Source organism: Helicoverpa zea, chromosome 25 (assembly GCF_022581195.2).
Source record: "Helicoverpa zea isolate HzStark_Cry1AcR chromosome 25, ilHelZeax1.1, whole genome shotgun sequence".
Taxonomy (NCBI): Eukaryota; Metazoa; Arthropoda; class Insecta; order Lepidoptera; family Noctuidae; genus Helicoverpa; species Helicoverpa zea.
Window position 1 is genome coordinate 2,979,350 of NC_061476.1, and position 21,464 is coordinate 3,000,813.

Here is a 21,464-nt window from a genome sequence, read left to right on the forward strand (position 1 = left end):
TTATTTTATACTGACTATTTTATATGAGAAATTTCTTATGAATAAACACTATTATTATATATTACCTTTCTCAATGCCGTAGTACATGTCTCCATCATCATCGTCCTCCTCTGGCAGGTGCTGGAACTGGCTGGGGTCCAGGTTGAGGTACTTGAGCTCGGTGGTGAGGGCGCGGGTGCCGTTGTTCGTACGCTCCATGTATGTGCGGCAGTTCGATAGCAGCACATCTCTGGAATTCATAATGTTCATGTTAAATAACGAAAGAAAATATAATATAATCATCCATAACTAATATTATAAATGCGAAAGTAACTCTGTCTGTCTGTCTGTTATGCTTTCACGTCTAAACCACTAAACTGATTTTAATAAAATTAGGTATGGAGACAGAGTAGACCTTGAGAAAGAACATCGAATAGTTTTTATCCCGGACTTTTGAAGAATTCTCTTGAAAACGCGATATAACCGAACTCTACGCGGGCGAAGCCCCGGGCGGAAGCTAGTTTATTCATATATCAAAGTGCGCCTTAAAATACAACACTATTTCTTTAGATCTAAACATATATACTACCATTATAATTGCCTGAACTAGGTTAAAAATGTGCACAGGTTATCGCCAAAGATGACAATTTATGAAGTGTGAACACCATAAATCAGCCTTATAATTGCTATCGGCCTATCCCAATATTCAATCTATCTTTTATTTGATTACTCAAATTACTACTAAACAGAAAATAGAGGAACAAACCTGTCAGTATCCCAAGAAAGAGTCTTCAGTCTAGGTCCAGACAGCAGCACGGCGATATCCGTACAAAGCTCAGGGCTGATGCCTAGGGCTTCGCCCTCGCTGAATATAGCCGTGGACAGCACATTCGCTCGATTCTGCGTGTGTTTGAGGTTGAGGGTCTCCGAAGTCTTGACGAAGTTGGTCTGCGAGCGAGAGTCGCTCGCCCAGCTTCCGAATTCTGGGTTCGGTGCCTCTTTTGTCTCGTGGACGTCCTGGAAATGAGATAAAGGCTCTTGAAATCATGATTATAAACACTTAACGATTTTATACAAAAAATAATTAAAAGGCATGAAGTTTATGGCTTCAAGGGATAAAAATAGTATGAAGGTAAGGGAAAATGTATATGTTGTTCTTAGTAAGTTAGTTAGTCAGAGGTCTTAGCGGCATCGGAACATCGCTTCTGACAGCCAGCTGGGAGCCACATGCGCGTATCTAGCTACTACCTACGAAGTAAGTAGCGAACTGCCATTTTAGCGAGAACTATACTCACTGGGAAATCGTGTGAAACTTTACGCAGTAGAAAACGACAGAAACGCACCGGTAACGCACCTGTATTTAGGCCTAAGTTCACCGATAGCATGAGCGTCAGTTTTCTTAAAACAACTCTTTCACATTTAATTTCCAAAGTTAATAGTCCTTTTAAGGAAACTGGCGTTTATGTTATCGGTCAACTGTCAACTTGGGCTTTTTTAAGTTACCAGTGTCCTCGACGCGAGTGGCGGCGCAGCTTTGATACGTTCGTAGCTGGCGGGAGTAGGGTGCACGGAGAAGGCCGTCAGCAAGCACTCGCAGCGGAGACGCTCTGATGCTGACAGTAATGCCCCCAACTGGCTGAACCATGACGCTAGTGTTTGTTCCGCTGAACGAGTCTCCTCTTCCTGTAAACATAGTATAAAAAGATAGAAGATAAGTAAAGATGTTACGTAAAAGTGAAGTTGTAAGAGTATGAATGCTGTAAAGGATGTTGGGATTAAATATGTAATATTAGTATAACCGCGATAAAATCCGTAAAAGTAATTTTATTTAAACGAGTATAGGAATTTTATACAAATAATATAAACCCAAATACGAGGCAGTTTAGATTCTCACAGTTGTCGAGTTCTCTCGACCTTCTCTCGTCTCCATCCTCGACTTGGACGATTGGATCGCCGACGAACTTACTCGACGGTTTTAAAGTACACGTACTTAGGGTGACACACGAGCGAAGAAGGTCGTCGAGCCTTAAGTTCGCATACTTATTCGCACGTCTATCACCCACTTTAGATTTCCCCTAATCTCTGGATCAGCAGAATACACTTTGAAAATTATGTTACCAATGGAAAGCTACATTATTTTCTCCTCTTTTGAACACCACTATACCTTTTCAGTCTTAAGTTTGAGCCTCTCTAGCTCATTCATGCCGGCGGTGATGGCTCGCACATACAGCTCGCATACAAACGGCTTCATGTCCTCCGTGCTCTGTAAAGATGGTTTCGTAAATTACAGTTTATTATTTTTATTTAAACGATAAAAAAATATAAGACAGGGGCTGTGGGATTGTTCGAAAGAGTTACCGCGGTCCTGATACGCAAAGGGACAAAGAAACATCAGTTGCAACTGATTAAAAATACTAGTATGCATCCGCCACCTTCTATGGTAACTTACTACAGCAATGTAATGTAATCGTTTAGGAGCAAACTTATGTAAGAGTGCTGGTACCCATAACACAAGTTAAATCTTAACATGGGTACCAGAGTTCACGTCAATGCTGTATTTAAATAAGGGATGAAACATGTTGTAAAAGTCTTATGTTATAGATAGTGTATGTCCAATTTTTGTGAAAATAAAGTTAATTTTTAATTTTATTATTTATTTAACTTCTCCAGCGGTTCGTGTATGTGCGTACATAGAACTCTGCAGTTCACAGTCGACAGCTTGACGCTGTCGCCCCTGACTGCTTCAAGCGGTCCGTGTGTTGGCGGTCAAAGGGCTACTGGTACTCACGTGCGCATCGACAGCAGCGGCGAGGGTGTGCAGATGGCGGGCGGTGGAGGCGGGCGCGGCCAGCGCTCGCGCCGCGCACGGCAGGCTGCTGCCCAGCGCCCGCACCAGCGACCGCGCGCAGCAGTACAGCGCCGTGCGAGCCGCGCCCGCGCATGTCGGCACCACCATGCACCGGGTTATTATCACCTGAGGACAATAGCGACCCATTAGAATGAAGTTCAGAAGTTCATTTTTGTAGGCCCTTAAAACAAAACTTGTGTTTCAAATAATGACCTCCAGGCCAATTGTCGGCTTCTACGACTTTTCTCTATCATCATTAATCAATCAGCCAGCCGCGCAGCTGGCTGTACTTTTCAGCTGATCGCTTGCTAATCGATCATAATATGATAGAGCACGAATATTTGCGCGGACACAAGTGCACTCCCTATTCCTTCGCTCTCATAACCCGATGTGACGGCAAACCAAAACGACCGAAGAGAAATCAAAAGTAGGGATAAAAAGTAATTGTGTCCTGCGTCCTACCAACGAGTCTAAGCTACCTCCCCACCAATATTCAATCAAATCGGTTCAATCGTTCTACATTTTCAAATAGTGCAACTAGCACGACTTTCTTTTATAAATACAGATTTAAATAAAAAGCCAATAAAACTTGCGTCAAATCTTTATTACAAACACTAAACTCAAAAAAAAAATTGATTCCCCAACAAATCCCAAATTATGTTGTTGATCATGCATGCAACAAGACACAGACGTATCGACCAGCCCAGTGGAGTTAAATCTAATGAAATATTAACAAATTCCGAGAGCTGTAGTACTGAAATAGCACCGTAGATGTCAAAGAGTGAATGTGTGGCTGCATTTAAAGGTTAATGGTACCTTGAAAGCTATTGATTGGGCTGTAAATTCTTTTAATGTTTTACCTAAATTTTGTATAAAGTTTGTAATACATAATTTATTAAAAGTTATGTTTGCCAAAACAAATAGGTTACAAAACATGATACAAGTTCTTCGCTGCGGTTTTGTCGTTCCGGAAGACACACTACCCGCAACCGGATTAAAAGCGTAACGTAAGTCCTTGCTGTGTACTAAATTTCATTTAAAGTGGTTCAGTAGTTTTGGCGTAAAAGACAGAGACACTTTCAGAATTATAACATTAGCAAGGTTGTTAAAAGAATGTCATGAACAAAAACCTGTAGTTACCAGGAGTTCAGGTGTAAAAGTTTTGTTTTTAACCAACTTCCCAAAAGGGAGGAGCGAGGTTCTCAATTCGGATGTTTGTATTTTTTTCAAAATGAAGATTTCAAACACACCATGAATCTGAAAACTCTGTTTTTATATACTAATTATCCGTCAAAAATTACATACCTGTGCAATAAGCGTAGCGACTTCTTTGGCGTTCTTCCATAGTTTCTTCTCGCGTGGCGAAGTATCGAGCCGGCTTTGTAACCTCTCCACCAGCTGGTAGCCGTTGCGGAGAGGAGTTTGCTTAGCCTGGAAATATGTGATTTCGTCAGTTTTTTGTCAATGTATATGCATAATCCGCCATATTACATTACGGCTAGCCGTTATCAAAAACGTCCATTTTGAAATGCGACATTTCAAACAAAATGATGAGAGCATTTAAACGGTAGTACCGTGAGTCTAATTCCAGTGTGCAATGCGCCTTTATAAAGACCTCTCGATAATAATTTCACCTGTAACTAAGTTTTGAATATACTATGTTTCTTGTTACATAAGCCTCGTGTAATATCCAACAGCGTGTGGCTATATACGTCTGTGAAAAAACATAACGATCCTTCTGGCGCAGTCGGGTAAAACGCATACTTTCTTTCACTCTCCTTTTTTTCAACTAATCTGTTATTTAGTTATTTTACATTGCGTTGTATATAATCGTTCAAAAACAATGTATAATACATATTCGTTATTTTACATGGCACTGTATATACTCCTTAAAAACAACGTGGTAATATATCTAGCTTCATCTAGTTTGTAGTCTAAACTTATTTATCATCTCGTGACCTTGTCGTGTGATGAGGTCACAGTTCCGTTCAAGTTCAAAGCTAATTGGGGAAACCCGAAATAAAACGTCATTTGTAAACATCGCTTGATATCTGCATATCAAATGCGGTTTTTTACACATTTTTATGAAGGCGGCAGTGTTTTATATTTATGTCTCGTTTACACGCAAGTATTACGGGTACTATCCACGATTAAATGTAGATTTTTTCCTACAGTTAAAGGGAATCCCTATCACCTTCCAGTCATGTGAAAGCATAACAAATAACTAATTTAAATACATTTTGACGTGATAACGTCTTTAAAATCGTTTTAGTCGGGTGACATATTCAGAAACTTGTGTCACACCAAAACCTCACGAGCGTGATCGCAGGTATAACGAGAGAGAGACGGACCGATCTCCCGTCTCATCTCGAGCGCTGCCAGTCATTCCGTGAAACTTGTCACGCGGAATCCTCACGAGCGGAGGCTGGCATAGCGTTCGAGTGGACCGATCTTCCGTCTCTCTCACTCAAGCGGCATACAAACGAATGGAGATTTTTACACCCGAAATTTATCATCAAAAGTGTGAATAAAACGATAGATGTAATTTAAAATTTGAAAAAATTGTTATCTTCATTAATTCCTTACTTCCCAAAAACTTATATCACCAATAAGACGTTATCACGTAAACATCTCGATCGTAAACCTACTTTACAAACAACCAATTTTTTTTAAAGAAGATGAAGCCTGTGCCCTGCAGTAGGACAGTTAAATATTTGTAAAATTCAATATAAGTTCTTTAAATGTCATCAGAATCGATTAGTTTTACCGTAAATGGGCAACAAACTAACAAAATCTCTTCTGTATTTTTAAGTTCGCTGGCCGCCGCTCTTTCCTTGAAAAAACTAAATTTGATAGAAACATCGCTTTTGTTAAAGAGCTAGGTGTCTATGTATTTTGTATTTTCTATTGTTTTATGAATATATTTTAGTTCGTTCCCAGTATTTGTTCGTTTAATTCTAACAGTGTACTCACCAGTTCGATACAGCGCGCACGTTTGTCTCGTTTATGTAGCAACACAAACTCTATGTCAGTGAGTAACTCCCACACGTCCACTGTAAACCCTGCTTCAGACTTCAGGATGTCTTCAAACGACGGTTTGTTATCCGCCTTCGATTTATCTGTAAAAGAGTCTATGTGTAAATCACTCTAGCTTTCAGCAGAGAAAAGTATTTCGTAGCTTATGAAATCGGAGTTAATTTTGTATGTAATCGAAGGTAACACGGCGAAGAGGTGAAAATGCAGCGACCCTATGCATGCTGCATGTTTGGCTATGGCTTGCCAGCATACTTCTTTGGTCATTCAGTGTCTAATAACTTTGTTGCTTTGAAGCATACATTGACACAAATTGATTTGCTGTGTCCTATAGGGTCCGCAATTGTACCTAGCTCTAAGCCATATTGTAACACCTACTCTATACATTGTGGAATTAAAATACATAATAATATGAATATGACCATTTCTATGTCACTAGTAGCCACTAAGTAGCAGCAACATCAAAGAAGCTCTACCATTTACCCTGTCAAATTAGTAGTGATAATTCCCCGTGCCTCAGAAAGCATGTTACTCTATGGCTCCTGCGTCAGAACAGCCGTTACGGCCGATTTATCAGCCTACACAACGACATGTACCAGGTACCTGTGACATCAGCAACTGGTTGAGTGTACCTGTGACATCAGCAGCTGGTTGCTGGCTGGGCGGCTGGTCGCTGCCGTCAGCATCAGCGGGCGGGCGGTCGCTGCGCACGCGCTGCATGACGGCGGAGGACAGTGCCAGCGCCAGGTCGTCGCACTTGGAGGCCGCCAGCTGCCGCAGCCGCGTCACGAACATCACGCCGCGCTCCTCCTTCAGCCATTCTAGTACTGTGGGCAATAAAAAAAATACAAGCATGAAAGGCTAGGAAGTAACAACATTTTAATGGAAGGCTAGACTAAAAGGGCAGGGGACAATTTTGAACTCAGTATTCAACTTCAAGTTCCTCTGTGTTTTACGTGAAGGCATTTTAAGTTGTGGGTACCAGCTGTCAGGTTACTGGTAGTTGTTACAGGTAATCAAAGGCCAGAAAGTCTGCCAATCAATGTAATGAATGGACATGGAGATAACTAGTTAGATGAGATCAGATAAGGATTGATCTATGTATTACATTGGTACTGAGCTGTTAGTGGTTAGACTATTAAGCTGACCCCTAGATAGTTGGGTAAAAGTAAGGTGGATGATTATGTGTCTTTACAACATAACTATGAAGGAAGGTATGCCCGCTCACCTTCCTGATCCGAAGGCGGTTCCCCCCTGGGGTCCAACAGTGCCCTAAGCACTGGATGTCCCCAGGGGTTCTCCAAGATTTTCTTGAACCATTCCCCCCGCGCCACAAGCTGCACCTCCCAGGGCGGCGGGCCCGCATCTCTGCTGCCGCCAGGGTGCTCTGAGCACTCCTTGATGAAGGCATTGATAGCTTCCTCAAGGCTACTGTGTTCTTCTTTACTTTTTGGGGATTGCCATTCCGTCTGTTGGAAGAAATTATAGTTAGATATGTTCTTTTTCATTACAATTATCAGGGATAATATACACGATAATCTACGCAAAAAGTTTCTTAGGATGCTAAGGAACTTTCCACTTTGAACTTTCGCTCGCTGTCCTGTTGAAATTCCATAAAATAACCACACACGGATTCACTTCTATAGGATCAACACCAAATATCGTTTATTCAGACTTGGCTGCAAAAAAACGCATTATGAACGTCAGAATTTAGAATTTACAAAAGACAGCCCTCAAAACGCCCACCCTTCACCAGTTCCTATGTGTTTTTGCTGGAAAAAAATGGCGCAACAAACTCCCCGGTAGTATTAAAGAGGCTATTGACCACTGATAACACAGTCTGTCTACTTTGTCATGAAGTGTCTCACCTGCAGCACGAGCCTCGCAGTGTGCCTCTGCAGCCAGCTCAGCAGATGCGGGTGCGTCGAGGGCGCCGAGTGCTGGCAGAGACTGTGAATGCGTCGCCACGCCTCGCACAGGTGTTGTGTGCGCTCGCGGAACTCACAGTCGCCGCTCAGCCCCGCCTCGAGCGACTGTGACATAGGGGTGAGAAAAAAAAAAGATAGAACAAACAAGTATAAAGGCACTGCTCATTTGTTAAGAAATCTCTTCCAGCGAGCCCGCTGTGGCAGAGTTAATATTCTTGTTAAACATGAGAATTGTTAAAGACATGGACCATCATAGGATAACTTTAACCAAATCATCACAAATTACTCATACAGTAATTTAATAACGAAAACTTGTATCAAACTGTTAAATGTAGGTAATCTATGTTAACAAGACAAGTTGATCTCATAAGAATTGGTTAACCTAAGAAAATATGAGTACCTAACTCTACTTTTTATTTTATGAAACCCAGCTTAAATATAAATGAATAAAATACACTATTAAGTTCATCTATTATTAAATTGCTTAAGATAACAATAGATTAAAAGACAGGAAGCTTCAAATGGTAACATTAAGTAAAATCGACAAAACATTACATGCACAGAAACTTATTAGAGTTCCACTTATTTATTTTTGTATGTAATTTACATAATATTTAGTTTCAAATAACGAATCCCAGGAGTTTTGAAACAATGAAATGGACTCATGTACTGACCTGCATCTATATAAAATAAAAAAATCATCATATCAAAGTTACTCTGGCACAAATACTTAAGTTCACTGTTCCAAAAAGAATACTAAGGAAATACAAACATTCCTATTGCTCAAATATGCGCCAACAAGTTTATAAAACAAAATGTCATTCACACTGTAATACATAACAAGAAACTCTGAATAGACATACAATAAGACAGCAATTAGAATGAAAACTACAGGTAACTTGGGTTCAAGTTACTGACTAAATATTATTTAGTCACTAACTTAGGTAGAAATCATAGAAGCATCGTCTTGAAAACTTCACTGAAAAAATTACAATTTTAAAGAAAGCTCAATACTATCATTCTGTCTCATATATCACCTGTAAATATTTGAGTCAGAAATTCTTTTAAGTCAGACTTAAAAATTAAATAATTATTTGAGTATTTCAGGTTTTAGGTTAGTATTTCTTTGATTAGCTAGATCTCTTCATTTTATAAAAGCAATGATGCTTCCTAAAGTTAAATAAAGTGCCTAAGTATGTCTCCTATACACTACATTCTTAGAAAAAAGATAACAAGTTGCTTAACCTAAAACATCTGTCATCAAATAACTTTTGTTTGACATGCAATGTCTACAAGTTTTCATATAAATCCAAACCTGCTGTACTGCAACTATGTTGCAAAATAACAAGTAACCAAGGGCCCGATTCTCCTAATTTTACTTAAGCGCCATACGATTCACGTTAGACTCGATTCGACTGAGATCCAATCCCGACTCGATTACGATTGAAGCGTATGTGGCATTCCGCAATTTTTTCTTTGAAATAAACGTTTTTAACCTTTTCTGTCATTCAATAATGAATCATTTTTTCTGCAAATGATTTACGATTGCAAAATGATTGTACAGCAAACTACCGTATAGACCAAAATGACCAAAATAGCAGACCAATCGCACACCAATCAAATGTCAATCGAATACGATTGGTCTTTTATTAGTAGCAGAATGCCCGATATGGTTAAAACTGCTATTGCGATCATATTGCGATTCGATTTCTATTCGATTTTGACATTATTAACTTAAGAGAATCGGAAGTCATAGATTACTTTACAATTGTCTATTGAATATAGATATAACTTTGTCATATGTGATAGACATAATTATAACACTAGAAATAAAAATAAGATAGCTATCCCGCAGTTTAGATTATCTAAAGTACATACATCTTTCATGGGATATTGTGTCAAATGTTATAATAAAATACCAGACAACATTCTGGAACTAAATGACATGCGGTTTAAAACTCATATAAAAGCCACACTTTGTAAGCAAGCATATTATAAATTAGAAGATTACATTCAAGATAAAAATGCTTGGAAACATGCTGGTCCTGCTCCATAGGACATACTGACAATATCTAATTAATTAACAAATTAAAATTACACCAGCAAATAAAATTGTATTCATCTTTTGATTATTTGTTTGTAACTTTGTACCAAAATATAAACCAATTTGTAAATGTGAACACCATGTAGCATTTTAATTGTCACTTTATCCTCATTTGTCTTTGCGATTCTACATGATCTTCGCATGCTTTTACTGTATGTATCAATACATACAAATTGTAATACTATATTATTTTTAAAAAGAGTAACCATGGAGTTTCTTGCCCGTTCTTCTCCATAGGAAGCTACTTTTGGAATGGGCAACTAGAATCAAACTTAGTTATAATTTTGACGTTCATAAGTGCTTGTAAAGGCCTAAAAGAAATAAATGATTTGACTTTGACTTTGTTATTGTACGCTTAGGAATAGCTTCGTAAAGCAGTTCTATCAAACGAAAATCTATCGATAATCTAAAATTAAAATTATTTTTCAAATCAGACTAACGGTTCTTGAGATGAGCAGGCCACAAACAGCTTTACTGTTAGTATACATGTATTGGTTGCATAATATCTCATTTGAGACTGATTACCATTACTTCCAAACTACCTAATCAACACTTTACAAAGACATACCTATAAAAAAACTTTTACAAAAACATCAATTTTGAAGATAAATAAGAAAACAGAAACAATAGAAAATAATCACTGAGTAGTGATCAATATAAGTTGTATTATCAATTGTTGAAGTGATCGATTATTTGTTTTGATTCCTCTCAAGCAATCATTCCATTCAAGTTGTTGTTTACATAGTTGATTGTACCATACATACTTACATGTAAGATTATATTTTCCTTCTATTAAAAGTGAAATATTACATCTTTACTAAGAGCCTAAAGAGAAAGGGACAGAAGCTCAATTTAAGACTGTTTACATCTCCAGAATATCTGATTCTGATTTATCAGGTCTAAGCGTTAATATTAAATTACTGTACTTAAATCAATACCTACTTACTTGCAGTTAATAGTTTATTAATGCTAACTCATTCCCTTGCTAACAAAAATCATACAACATTTGTTTAGCATCCAAATAAGAAATATGCAGTATGGCCCTCATAAGAAGTCAAACAGGATAAAAATATACTATGACTCACTTTACTGTTGAGTTGACAAAAAGTTTTAAAATATGTATGGCTTCTCAATTACTGTAATGTTTTGAAAGTTCAATGATAAAAATAATAATTTAACATGTAAGTATTTAAATAGCAACTATGTATGATAACCAAATAAATTATATTGTTAACATAAACCATGACTATAAAATATGATCTATGGATGAGTTCAACTAAATTGGGCAGCAGTAATCAGGTCAGTAATAAACATAACATTAATAGACAGGGAAAAAACTGAATTTAACAATTGAAAGAAACAATATAATTCCACAAATCACATGAATATATAAAATACATACTTGTGTGTAAGGATAAGTCATGTTAAACCCCAAATTAGACTATCACACATTTGTTACTCTAACCTAAAAGAAGTCAAGGTCATTCAGTTTGTCTTTAAAAATAAAAATAAAATAAAGTAATCTTTATTGTATTGACTGTGTAGGTTACAGGTGTTAGGTACATAGTTATAGTACAACAATCAGCCCGTTTGGGCATACAATAATTAAAGCCCATGCGGGCAGCTACATTATTATTTATTACATTTAACAAATTAAATAAATTACAATTTATCATTAAATCTAGAAATTTTGTTATTATTATAATTTATTACATAAATTCTAATTACTTATTTATCTATCTATATATACTTATTTATCTCTTCCATTATTATAAACCAGTTAGTCAGTTCATTTGTATTTAAAATAAGTAACTAAATATTACTATATACTAACTAACTTTATACCTAGCTAAGACTTTTTCTAATTGCTTACATATTAAATTACAATGAGCATCTATTATTTCATTCTGATTAGCACTGTATCTACTAACTGAAAATGCAATAGTATCATTTTTCAGTAATCAATTTGAAGTGTTTATTCTTCTTATCTTGCATCCTGTATCATTTTAGCATACCCTTTTATTGGTTACTATGAAATTCATTTACATATTATCAAGTTAACAACACACATGACTTTTATTAATCACACTAAACAAAGATTTGCTGCAAGAGATTTTATTAGAAATAAGAAGGAACTTCTTCTGCCATGTATTTACTTTATACATAAATAGTTAAATAAATAAGTACACCATCATTATTTATTTACATACTATCTGTACTCTCACAGTTTCACCCGTGTTCTGTAGGAAATACTGCCTGCATCCGGATAAAATAACCTGTTACTCTGGGGTTATGTAGCCTCTCAATTATTCAGTAGTTTTGAAGACTAGAGTATAAACAAAAAAAAACCGGCCAAGTGCGAGTCGGACTCGCGCACGAAGGGTTCCGTACCATCCAAAGTAATATTCTATATATATTTATGGATATCGAGCAAAAAATCACGTTTGTTGTATGGGAGCCCCCAACTATTTATTTTTTTCTAGTTTTCAGTATTTGTTGTTATAGCGGCAACAGAAATACATCATATGTGAAAATTTCTAGCTATCACGATTCATGAGATACAGTCTGGGGACAGACGGACGGACGGACGGACAGAGGAGCGAAAACAATAGGGTCCCGTTTTACCCTTTGGGTACGGCACCCTAAAAAGATTCTTCTTTATTATATGTACTACATGCATAAAACTAATACCATAACATTGTTATTTAACTTGAAACTATGAATCACCATAGTCACATAGTTATCAAGTCTAATAACATTAAGTAACAATATTATCACACAGGTGATAAAGAATTTGGCACTCAGAACAACCATTTGTTTTGCCAATTTTATATAAACATACAACTGTATATTCTATCTTGTTGATGTTATGATAGTTTTTCTTGTAACACCATAAACTTAAATTTTAATTTATGTTTTTTGTTTAGTGGAATGACAAGAATATTAATCACTGCCACAATCTACCTTTATTGCAGTAACTAGCTGTTGCCCGCGACTTCGTCTGCGTTGGCAGGATAGAATTGCCAAAGTACTACTCATCCCAAAGGTGTATTTTTTCACATGACAGCATAATAAATATGCAATGTGAGATTTTCTGTGTAAAGATTGATTATTATAGGCTGATCAACTAATATAAGTAGAACATTCAAATACTTATGTGTTATTATTGCACACGCTGTTACAGAAATGTTAGCAGAAATAATGGTTCATTGCTCATCCCCCCTAGGTGATAGCGTGATGATATGTGTAGCCTATGTCCTGACCCGACCTCTTAGCATGCTATTCATGCTAAATTTGAAATAAATCTGTACAGTTTAAACTTTCCCATAATTTTATAATATGTATAGATGTGATTTTGACTTCAGAAATGCGATGGTAGATTGAGCATTTGGACAATCTAATTTGAACAAGAATTATACTTATTCCGGGAAACCAAAAGAATCGATTCACCCAAGAGTAAGTCCAAGCTTATTTAGCTTTACAATGGATAATATTAAACTTAAAGGTTACGCTCACATGGCAATGGACATGAATGTGTTGGTACGTAAACATATTCTCATAATTATTAATGTTAACCGATGACCATGCATATTAATACTTGGAATATAACTTGAATAAGCTGTATAATCAAGATCAATTTTTGCGACTCTACCATGTTACAATATTTTTGATTCATAAACAGAGTATGGACAAAGTACACGGCTAGTATAAGCAAACAGCTGATGAGCATAACTTCACACGTTCATTATAATCAACGCGAAAATGAAACCGTCATATATTTTACTAAAATAAACATTCAGGAGCTACGTGACTCTCCGATATTATGATATGGCTGTCTGTCATCATTTAACTACTGATGATCACAAAGTATGTACATCATCAATTGCATCAATTAGCACTATTACATTAAATAAAGCCGCTACGATATGCTTATATGCTGAAAGTGATATTTTTCCACATAAATAGACGTAAATATACAATATTATTGAAGGAAAAGAACTCTGCCTACCATGATTTTTCACTGTGCATACACTTGCAGCATCTTCGGAAATTAATCATTTCAATAACTTTTTACGGCCTGTTAACCGTTTCTAACATAATATTCTTTACATAAACGTAGCTTTTTGAGAGAAATAACGAATAAATCACCGAAATATAGAAAACAAGAGTTTATAGAAGACAAATATGGCGGCCACAGTGAACTCTACCAGCACAACGGCGTCGCATTAAATACGCTAATCTTGATGAATATAAGAATAAAACTCACCTTGTAAAGTTCAATGTAATATGTTTTGCCTTTTGGGCCACTTGTTTGATTACTTTTCACGTCTTTTCCATCATTTGTAGAAGTCATTTCTTACGAAAATATCGCGGGGAGACATTTATGCGCTTGTTTTCGTAATTGTATGTACCATTAAGTATGTACTGTCAAAGTCAGTATTACAACACGAAAATATGCCACAACTTCTCTGTTGCATATAGCAACCCTAAATGCAAATTTCAAGGAGCAACCACGTGCGTTTAGCCAATAGAATTCTTTCTTACTTCGTGACGGCTTGCACTGGACTTAGAGATTTTATGAATATTTTCATAATGATTTGCGATTTGCATTTGATACATTCAATAAATTATCCATTATCTCGAAATCTGAGTATGTTTGATTGATCAAACCTATAAAGGAAGTAGTGATTGTTTTGAACGCCCGATTGCAAGGGGCTTAAAAAAGACGAGAGTAAGCCGAACTCGAAACCAAACTCCCTTAAGTCCTCTCATATGTACTCTCTTATGTAACAAAAAGATATGCACATATATTCGTCAAAAAGCCTATGATGTGTTTTTAAATAAAAGGAGGTAAACTCATTTCAAAATTGTCAACACTATCCATATGGAAGCATGGCACCACCAACGAGCTTGATTTTTTATTTGATTTCTATAATCACTGGATATTAACAACTTAAAAATTAAATAATCTGTTTCCGAAATCCCATACAAAGATAGGGTATGCTCAGATGCTCAGATTAAGTAATACCATTAATCTGTTGTGATGAGTTATGCTGTTCGCAGCAGAGCATTTTTATACAAATACTTTGGAACTCGCGTTCTTTTCGAATTATATTATCGAATCAGCTTGTTCGCGATAACATCATTCGATACAGAGGTTTTTGACTTGTTTTCGAAATAGCGTACGACGTTTATTTTTGTTCGTAATAGCGTGCGCCGCCGCGCCGCAAAAATGTCATTCGAATCTTCGAAGAACACTCTCTTATTATTACGGCACCTTGTATATTATACTCATTAATTATTTATTTATGTAAAGCCGTGTAGGCTTTAAAAGCCAGTTACATAAATCGTAGAACACATCATAAAAATATTTGGGTTCTCTGAATGGGTACCTTTCAGCGGGGCCCAGCAGGGCCAAGGTCTGTCGGGGCTGCGGGATTGTTCGAAAGAGTTACCGCGGCCCTGGTACATAAAAGGCCTCCGACGGAACACCTTGGTACCTTGGGTACCTTGGTAAGGTTCTCGGATTAGGGTTAGGGTTTTGGTAGTGATGTGCTAAGGTGAGGAATAGAGGAAGTAAGAAAAAAAATCTATTTCAAGGCTAATCTATATTCTATGGTGATAAAATATTTTTTAACGTTGGCAGTACTGTAGTACAAAGCAAAGCGAGTTGTGTCAAGAATTACTGCGTTTTTTACGAAAAATAATCTCAAAATATAGTTGTAAAATGTAGAATTCATTGTTCATGTAAAGTAAACTGAGTATGCAATTATATTTTACAATATTTCATAAGTTATCGTTCATACAGCCGATATGCTCGCTAATAAAAATTGATGTGTCAAAGTGCACGGGAATAGAAGAGACGATAAATTATCACTTTTTAGGCTTAATTGGACAGTGTACTTTATTGTTTAAGCATTATTTTGCATTCAAAATGTATAATGAAGTGTAATCGGTGGGTTTTGGAGACAAAGGTGGAATAGGGCGTGTGATCCGACTTGGCACATCTGGCGAGCCCTCTGGATCATTTCCCTTCCTTTCTCACTAATTGGTAGACTATTTACTGTTGTCTGAACTTCTTAACCCACACATTACCTATATTTTCACACAAAATCCTATATATATTGAGATTATCTTTCATCGCTTATAAAATATATTAGTGCTTTATCTCGATAATTTAACGAGATAGATTAAATTTCTAATTTCAGTGAATTAAAACATTAGATGTACATATTAATTAGTTTGGTGTTGATAAGCGAACAGTCTGCTTAGTGTTGTGATGTGTGTATCAAGTAATTATAATTTAATATCATATTGTGAACCAATTGAGTGATAAACTAGTAAAATGGCTAAGAAATCGGATAATACCGGCGGAAAGTTGGTCACCGTTTCTGTCGTTGGACTTTCTGGTAAGAAAAGCAATTTCATACATTTTTTTTTTTCACTATTCCTTTGTAACTTCTTAAAACCTTTGAAAATCAACCATTACTCATTATCATGCAGAGTTCTTCTAATTGAACTCAGAATAATCTTGAACTAGTGCAATAGTGACCTTAAAGAGTAGCTTGTGTTCTACCTTACAAGCTACACATAATGTGTTTTTCATAGTCAATTGTTTCTCTTATTAGAAATTTACTATGCTTAATCTGTAATCCTCTATAAGTCCATTATAATGGGCTATAGAACCATAGTTGTGAGGAAGTTTAAATCAAACCTTTTATTGTATGTATCAGTAGTTATCGTAAGTAACCAGTAGATATTGATTACTATACCTTTCTTAGTTGTATTTTCCAAAGAGCAAGTCAGAGCTTGATCTAAAGCACACCTTCAAATGTTCATTATATCTAAAATTCTATCAAGTAAGCAAATTCAAAGTAGTAAAACTATCTACCGGACCATAGACCATGTCAATCATCATCTCCCATTTCCTGAGCCTTTCCCCAACTATGTTCATGTTGGCTTCTAGTCTAACTGGATGCAACTGAGTGCCAGTGTTTTACAAGGAGTGTCTGCCTATCTGACCTCTTCAACCTAGTTTTGGGCAACCCAATACCCCTTGGTACCTTACACTATGTCAATATTAGTACTTAAAGATATTCAAATACAAGCATGGTTTTGCAAATCTACATAAATTCTAGAGCTGTTTTTTTTTTCTGAATGCTATTGCATACAAAGGCTTTGTATATTATATTTTTCAGAAAAGAAATATGAAAGGGCATTGTGTTAGGTTTAGTAAGAGACTATAAGGATATTATGATGAACCAACAATAATTGGCAGATATTTTATTTCTCTCTCTGCTATGGGTAAATAGCCATCAGCTTGGAGAATTCGTTCCTATTCTGTGCAAGATCTCTGTATCAATTTCATCACTATAAAATTTAGTTTTGAAATATTTTACAAGCATATGTTTTACAGAAGAATATGAATATATCGACGACTCCTAAGTATACTGAGTCAACTAACAAATTTTGCGAATTGCACTTTTTTGTGTATTTACAATATTGTTATTGTTATTTGTGTAAATACACAAAAAAGTGCTATTCGCAAAATTTGTTAGTTGACTCAGTATACTTAGGAGCCGTTAATATATGTAGTGGCCCAGCTGCAATAGTGTACAACAGTGGCTCATCAGCACCGAGAACTAGTCCTAGCTACTGGTGGTCGGGTCTCTCACAGAAATACATTGAACATACTGTGTTGATCTTTGGTAATTGCTGCTATTCAGAATGCCTCTAATCTTAATCTAAATCTAGGTGAAGTTTAAAATAGTTAGTTTGAGTAACACATACAGCATTCTCCACAACCTGTGTTGTAAACAAAACTAAGAAGAAACCTTGATGGGAAATAAGTTTATCTTATCGTTTATGTGAATTGTAATTATTATGCTCTGTATTGTTATTTCCTGTGTGATTTTCTTTCACATGATATTGTTTGTGTTCTACATCGTGAATCTATTCATAATAATGATACTTTCATTATCAAGAAACATGTTGTGGTGTTAAAATTACCACTAATGGAGACAGACCTTATCCATGCTGGTGAGATTTGCCCATACTAACTACACTGGGCATGTGTGTTGGTGAGCGGCAAAAGTCTTGTTCGATTTTTATAGTCAAAGTCATTTATTATTTGCAAGTAACAATATAAACAATTTTGATAGTATTTAACAAGCTTTCATTCCCCTTCTTCATATGTTGTTTCTATCTTTTTTGAGTTAACTTTGTATACAGATGACTTGTTTTCTTTCAAGATGTATCATTGTGTATGTTTGCTTCAAGTCCATCACATGATGTGTGAGGTAAATGTATTTGTAATACCTTGATGATTAACATGCTTAATTACATACTCCATGACATCAGCTGGTATTATCGCATACACATAGTATCTTATCTCTTTTGTTTTGCCAAGTACACTCATCCTAGGTTTTGTAGTGTGTAAATAGGTTTGTTTTTCGGATATTGTTACTTTTTGTTTGTTTCTGAATGATGCTTTTCTGTTTAAGAATGAGGCTTTTTGGCATACTCATAAGTACTTTTTTCTAGTTATGTCTGCAAGTTCAGCACTCTGAAGTGATTATCGCTATAGTATATACAGTACAAGTATTGGTTCACATTTTAGTTAGCAGCTTATAGGTAATTGTGTTTGCATGATGTCAACAGTAAGAAAGGCAAATCCTTAAATTACAAGAGACTAATATTCTATTCACAATATAGATGAGTTATAGTTCTTTAGTTTATTATGATTATTATATCAAAAATGTAATGAATGAAAGACAGAATTCATAAGTATATGAATGCCTTACAAGTTAGTTTGTCAATATTGAAGTACCTACATAGCAAAACTCGATTGAGTTGAGGGCCAGCGTTTTTTATGACCTGAGAGGCTACCCACTCGGTCTCTTAAATGTACGACTGGTGCTACCACCCATGTGTATGTCACCATCGCAAGGCTTTCGTCTTTCATCAAAATTCTTATTATTATACTAAAACAGAAAGAGGAGAGTTCTCTCAACTTTAATTTCCCATTTCTTTGCACAAATTAACGAACCTAGTTCAGAAAAAAACAAATAATATAAAACATGCTCGAAAAACTAGCAAAGTGTAGTCCAAGGGAACAGTGTTCTCAAGTTTACGGCCTAGAATCAATGTAAGCGATCTTATATTCAATAAAACTCTGTTCCATTCAAAGTATTAGAGCAAGTGATTGTCAATAGTTTGTCTATTGTTGCATTGTTATCTACCCAGCTTCCTGTTATCTAGCGTAGGTGTCAAGTACATCGTTTGTTTTGTTGGGAGAAAGTTGATAAAATTTTGTCATATGGGCAGTCGCCGTGTAAGTTTTATTGAGCTTGTGTTTATGTTTCTACCAGCTTCCGCCTGCGGTTTCACTCGCTTTCCGACGGAACTATTTCCTGTAACCAGAAAAAGTATCCTATTAGATACGATGTTACTTTGATTTAAGCAAAATAAAGCTACTGCTTAGTTTTATCTAAATCGGTTAAGCCGTTTGCGCGTGTGGAGCTGACAAACACATAGTTCATACATACACATTCATAAACATTTGACTTTACAAAAATATCAGTAGTGAAAATGTACCTTTGTTGTATACGCTTCCGAGAATTTTTAAATTGAATTTTGTGAATTAAGCAAATTCGGAATAACTAGTTGAATAGTTACTGAGCTACCAAGAACTTTATTTTATTCGTGCTGTTTTCTGCTTTAATGGTTAGTATGTACTTAGGAATGATGATGTTTTCCTAGCTAGATGATTGTCGGCCACGGCGGCTGTTCTCATTTAAGTACATTAGCCAGCTGAGCATGACATATAGTGCACAAGCATTTGCGAAGACATAGGTGCATTCCCTATTCCTTCACTCTATGAGAGTGACCCCAGACTTGAGAGAGATCAAACACGGGACCACCATTGACGTGCTCTCCGATGCACGGGTGTATCAAAACAAAAGTCCATACTCCGCTCTGCTTTGTAAAAGTTTCTAAAACCTACAAAGCTATTTCAGCTCGTCCCGGGAATCGAACTTGAGACCTCGTGTACACCAGCTATGCGTCAACTAGATCAACGAGGAAGTAGTATGTATAGCAGTCATATGTGACAAACGATGTCCCGGGCAGCGTAGACAACATCTGCAATTAATGACTTTGTTATTGTTATTAAATGTTTGTACGATGGATACTATTTCCTCGTTTCCTCATTGATGATGATTGTAATCACATGTCCGCTAACTTCTCCTCTGGGTGCGCTTGTAGAGATAAGCTACTTACTACGTAGAGCACCAGCCTCTCGATTACGAGGGTGGAGGGTCGATTCCAGGTTAATTTTCTAAGTTACATATATGTAGTTGCTCTCTGAGTATATCTTGGACACCGAGTACACCTGAATAAAAAAAAAGATAGGTTCCGGGTGCTATTGACTACCTAGCGAAAACATAAGAGAATCTAGAATTGTAAACAAATGAACCGTGAACTCCGCAATCTGTCTTGAGCATGCGTGGTAATGATATTTCTTCTTTGCGTGAGAAGATGCCTTGCTTATTTTTCCTTACTACTATTATTTTTAATGCGCAACTCTGTCTGTCTATGCCTGTCAGACTTTCACCCCAAAGACTTAACTGATTTAAATGAAAATTGCTAAACTGTCTGGGGCCTGTACGACACAGGCTACTTGTTATCCTGCTGCGGGAAGTTGTTCTCCCGGGACCTATAAATATACCGTACAGCATTCGGTTTTACCTACACTTGCTTCTTATAAGAAATATATTAGAATAAGACCAGTAGATTCTTTGATGAGACCCTGAAAATGGCATCACTTTGTCTTTGTTTTTATTCTGTCTCAAGAAATACGTAAAATAAGGGCACCGGGTGACGATCATGTTTTTGTAGGTTAATTGACTCACAGCAATAATTTATTAGCATTAATATCCGTGGTAAAATACGCTAAATGTCACAGCTTGCGAAATAACTGACATTAAATGGGGCCAGTATAATAATTACGTTAAAAACGTTGCACTTTCCCTTTCAAAGGTGCAAGTGATGTCTTTGGTATTAAAATGTTTTAAAAATCAAAACTTTCTTTATACTTACGTATTCAGTGGTTAATGATCTGTAACCCTTGAATCGATCCTAGTCATATTATAAATGCGAAAGTCTCTGAAGATATATGCACATTTCTATACATATTAATATACGATAAATTGGCAGCTTATACATCAGAATAAGATGTTGGCTTATTCTCCTCTTCTCTTTGTTCTGGAAGTAGTTCAACGGGACGCAGGTTAAACTTTTAGCGCAAGCTAGTAGATACAAATGACTGATCATCATCATCATCATCATCTCCTGAGCCTTTCTCCAACTATGTTGGGGTCGGCTTTCAGTCTAATTGTTAAAATAAATTGTTAAATAAATAAAAGTGTTGCATGCCAAGTTAGGCAGAAGACCTATAGCTAGAACTTTTAACCTCTGTCAAAACTGGTACCACCTGTGTTCTATGCAAATAAATGTTTCTTTCTGAGATACTAATGACTATTATGCAGAATAAATTATTCTCTCTCTTCTT

At 36.3% G+C, this 21,464-nt stretch overlaps 2 protein-coding genes across 6 annotated transcripts in view; one reads left to right on the top strand and one right to left on the bottom strand.

Moving 5' to 3' along the window:
* Positions 1-14,300, bottom strand: part of LOC124642720 — a 36,461-nt gene extending 22,161 nt beyond the window's left edge. For all 3 annotated transcript variants that reach the window (XM_047181325.1, XM_047181324.1, XM_047181326.1), the window contains exons 1-11: positions 14,160-14,300; positions 7,729-7,893; positions 7,089-7,329; positions 6,493-6,687; positions 5,801-5,946; positions 4,133-4,258; positions 2,768-2,953; positions 2,144-2,242; positions 1,483-1,662; positions 746-996; positions 66-229 (exon numbers count right to left, since the gene is read on the bottom strand). In XM_047181325.1, coding sequence (XP_047037281.1) covers positions 66-229; positions 746-996; positions 1,483-1,662; positions 2,144-2,242; positions 2,768-2,953; positions 4,133-4,258; positions 5,801-5,946; positions 6,493-6,687; positions 7,089-7,329; positions 7,729-7,893; positions 14,160-14,246 — 1,840 coding nt within the window. In that variant the 5' untranslated portion in view covers positions 14,247-14,300. The remainder of the gene's footprint in view (positions 1-65; positions 230-745; positions 997-1,482; positions 1,663-2,143; positions 2,243-2,767; positions 2,954-4,132; positions 4,259-5,800; positions 5,947-6,492; positions 6,688-7,088; positions 7,330-7,728; positions 7,894-14,159) is intronic.
* Positions 14,301-15,527: 1,227 nt separating this feature from the next.
* The window catches only part of LOC124642634 (rho GTPase-activating protein 190), a 40,832-nt gene continuing 34,895 nt past the window's right edge, over positions 15,528-21,464 (top strand). Inside the window, exons 1-2 of one of the 3 annotated variants that reach the window (XM_047181155.1) lie at positions 15,528-15,640; positions 16,102-16,302. In XM_047181155.1, the coding sequence (XP_047037111.1) occupies positions 16,239-16,302 (64 nt within the window). In that variant the 5' untranslated portion in view covers positions 15,528-15,640; positions 16,102-16,238. Of the gene's footprint in view, positions 15,655-16,101; positions 16,303-21,464 lie in introns of all 3 variants that reach the window. The other 2 variants (XM_047181157.1, XM_047181156.1) reach the window with 2 other exon arrangements.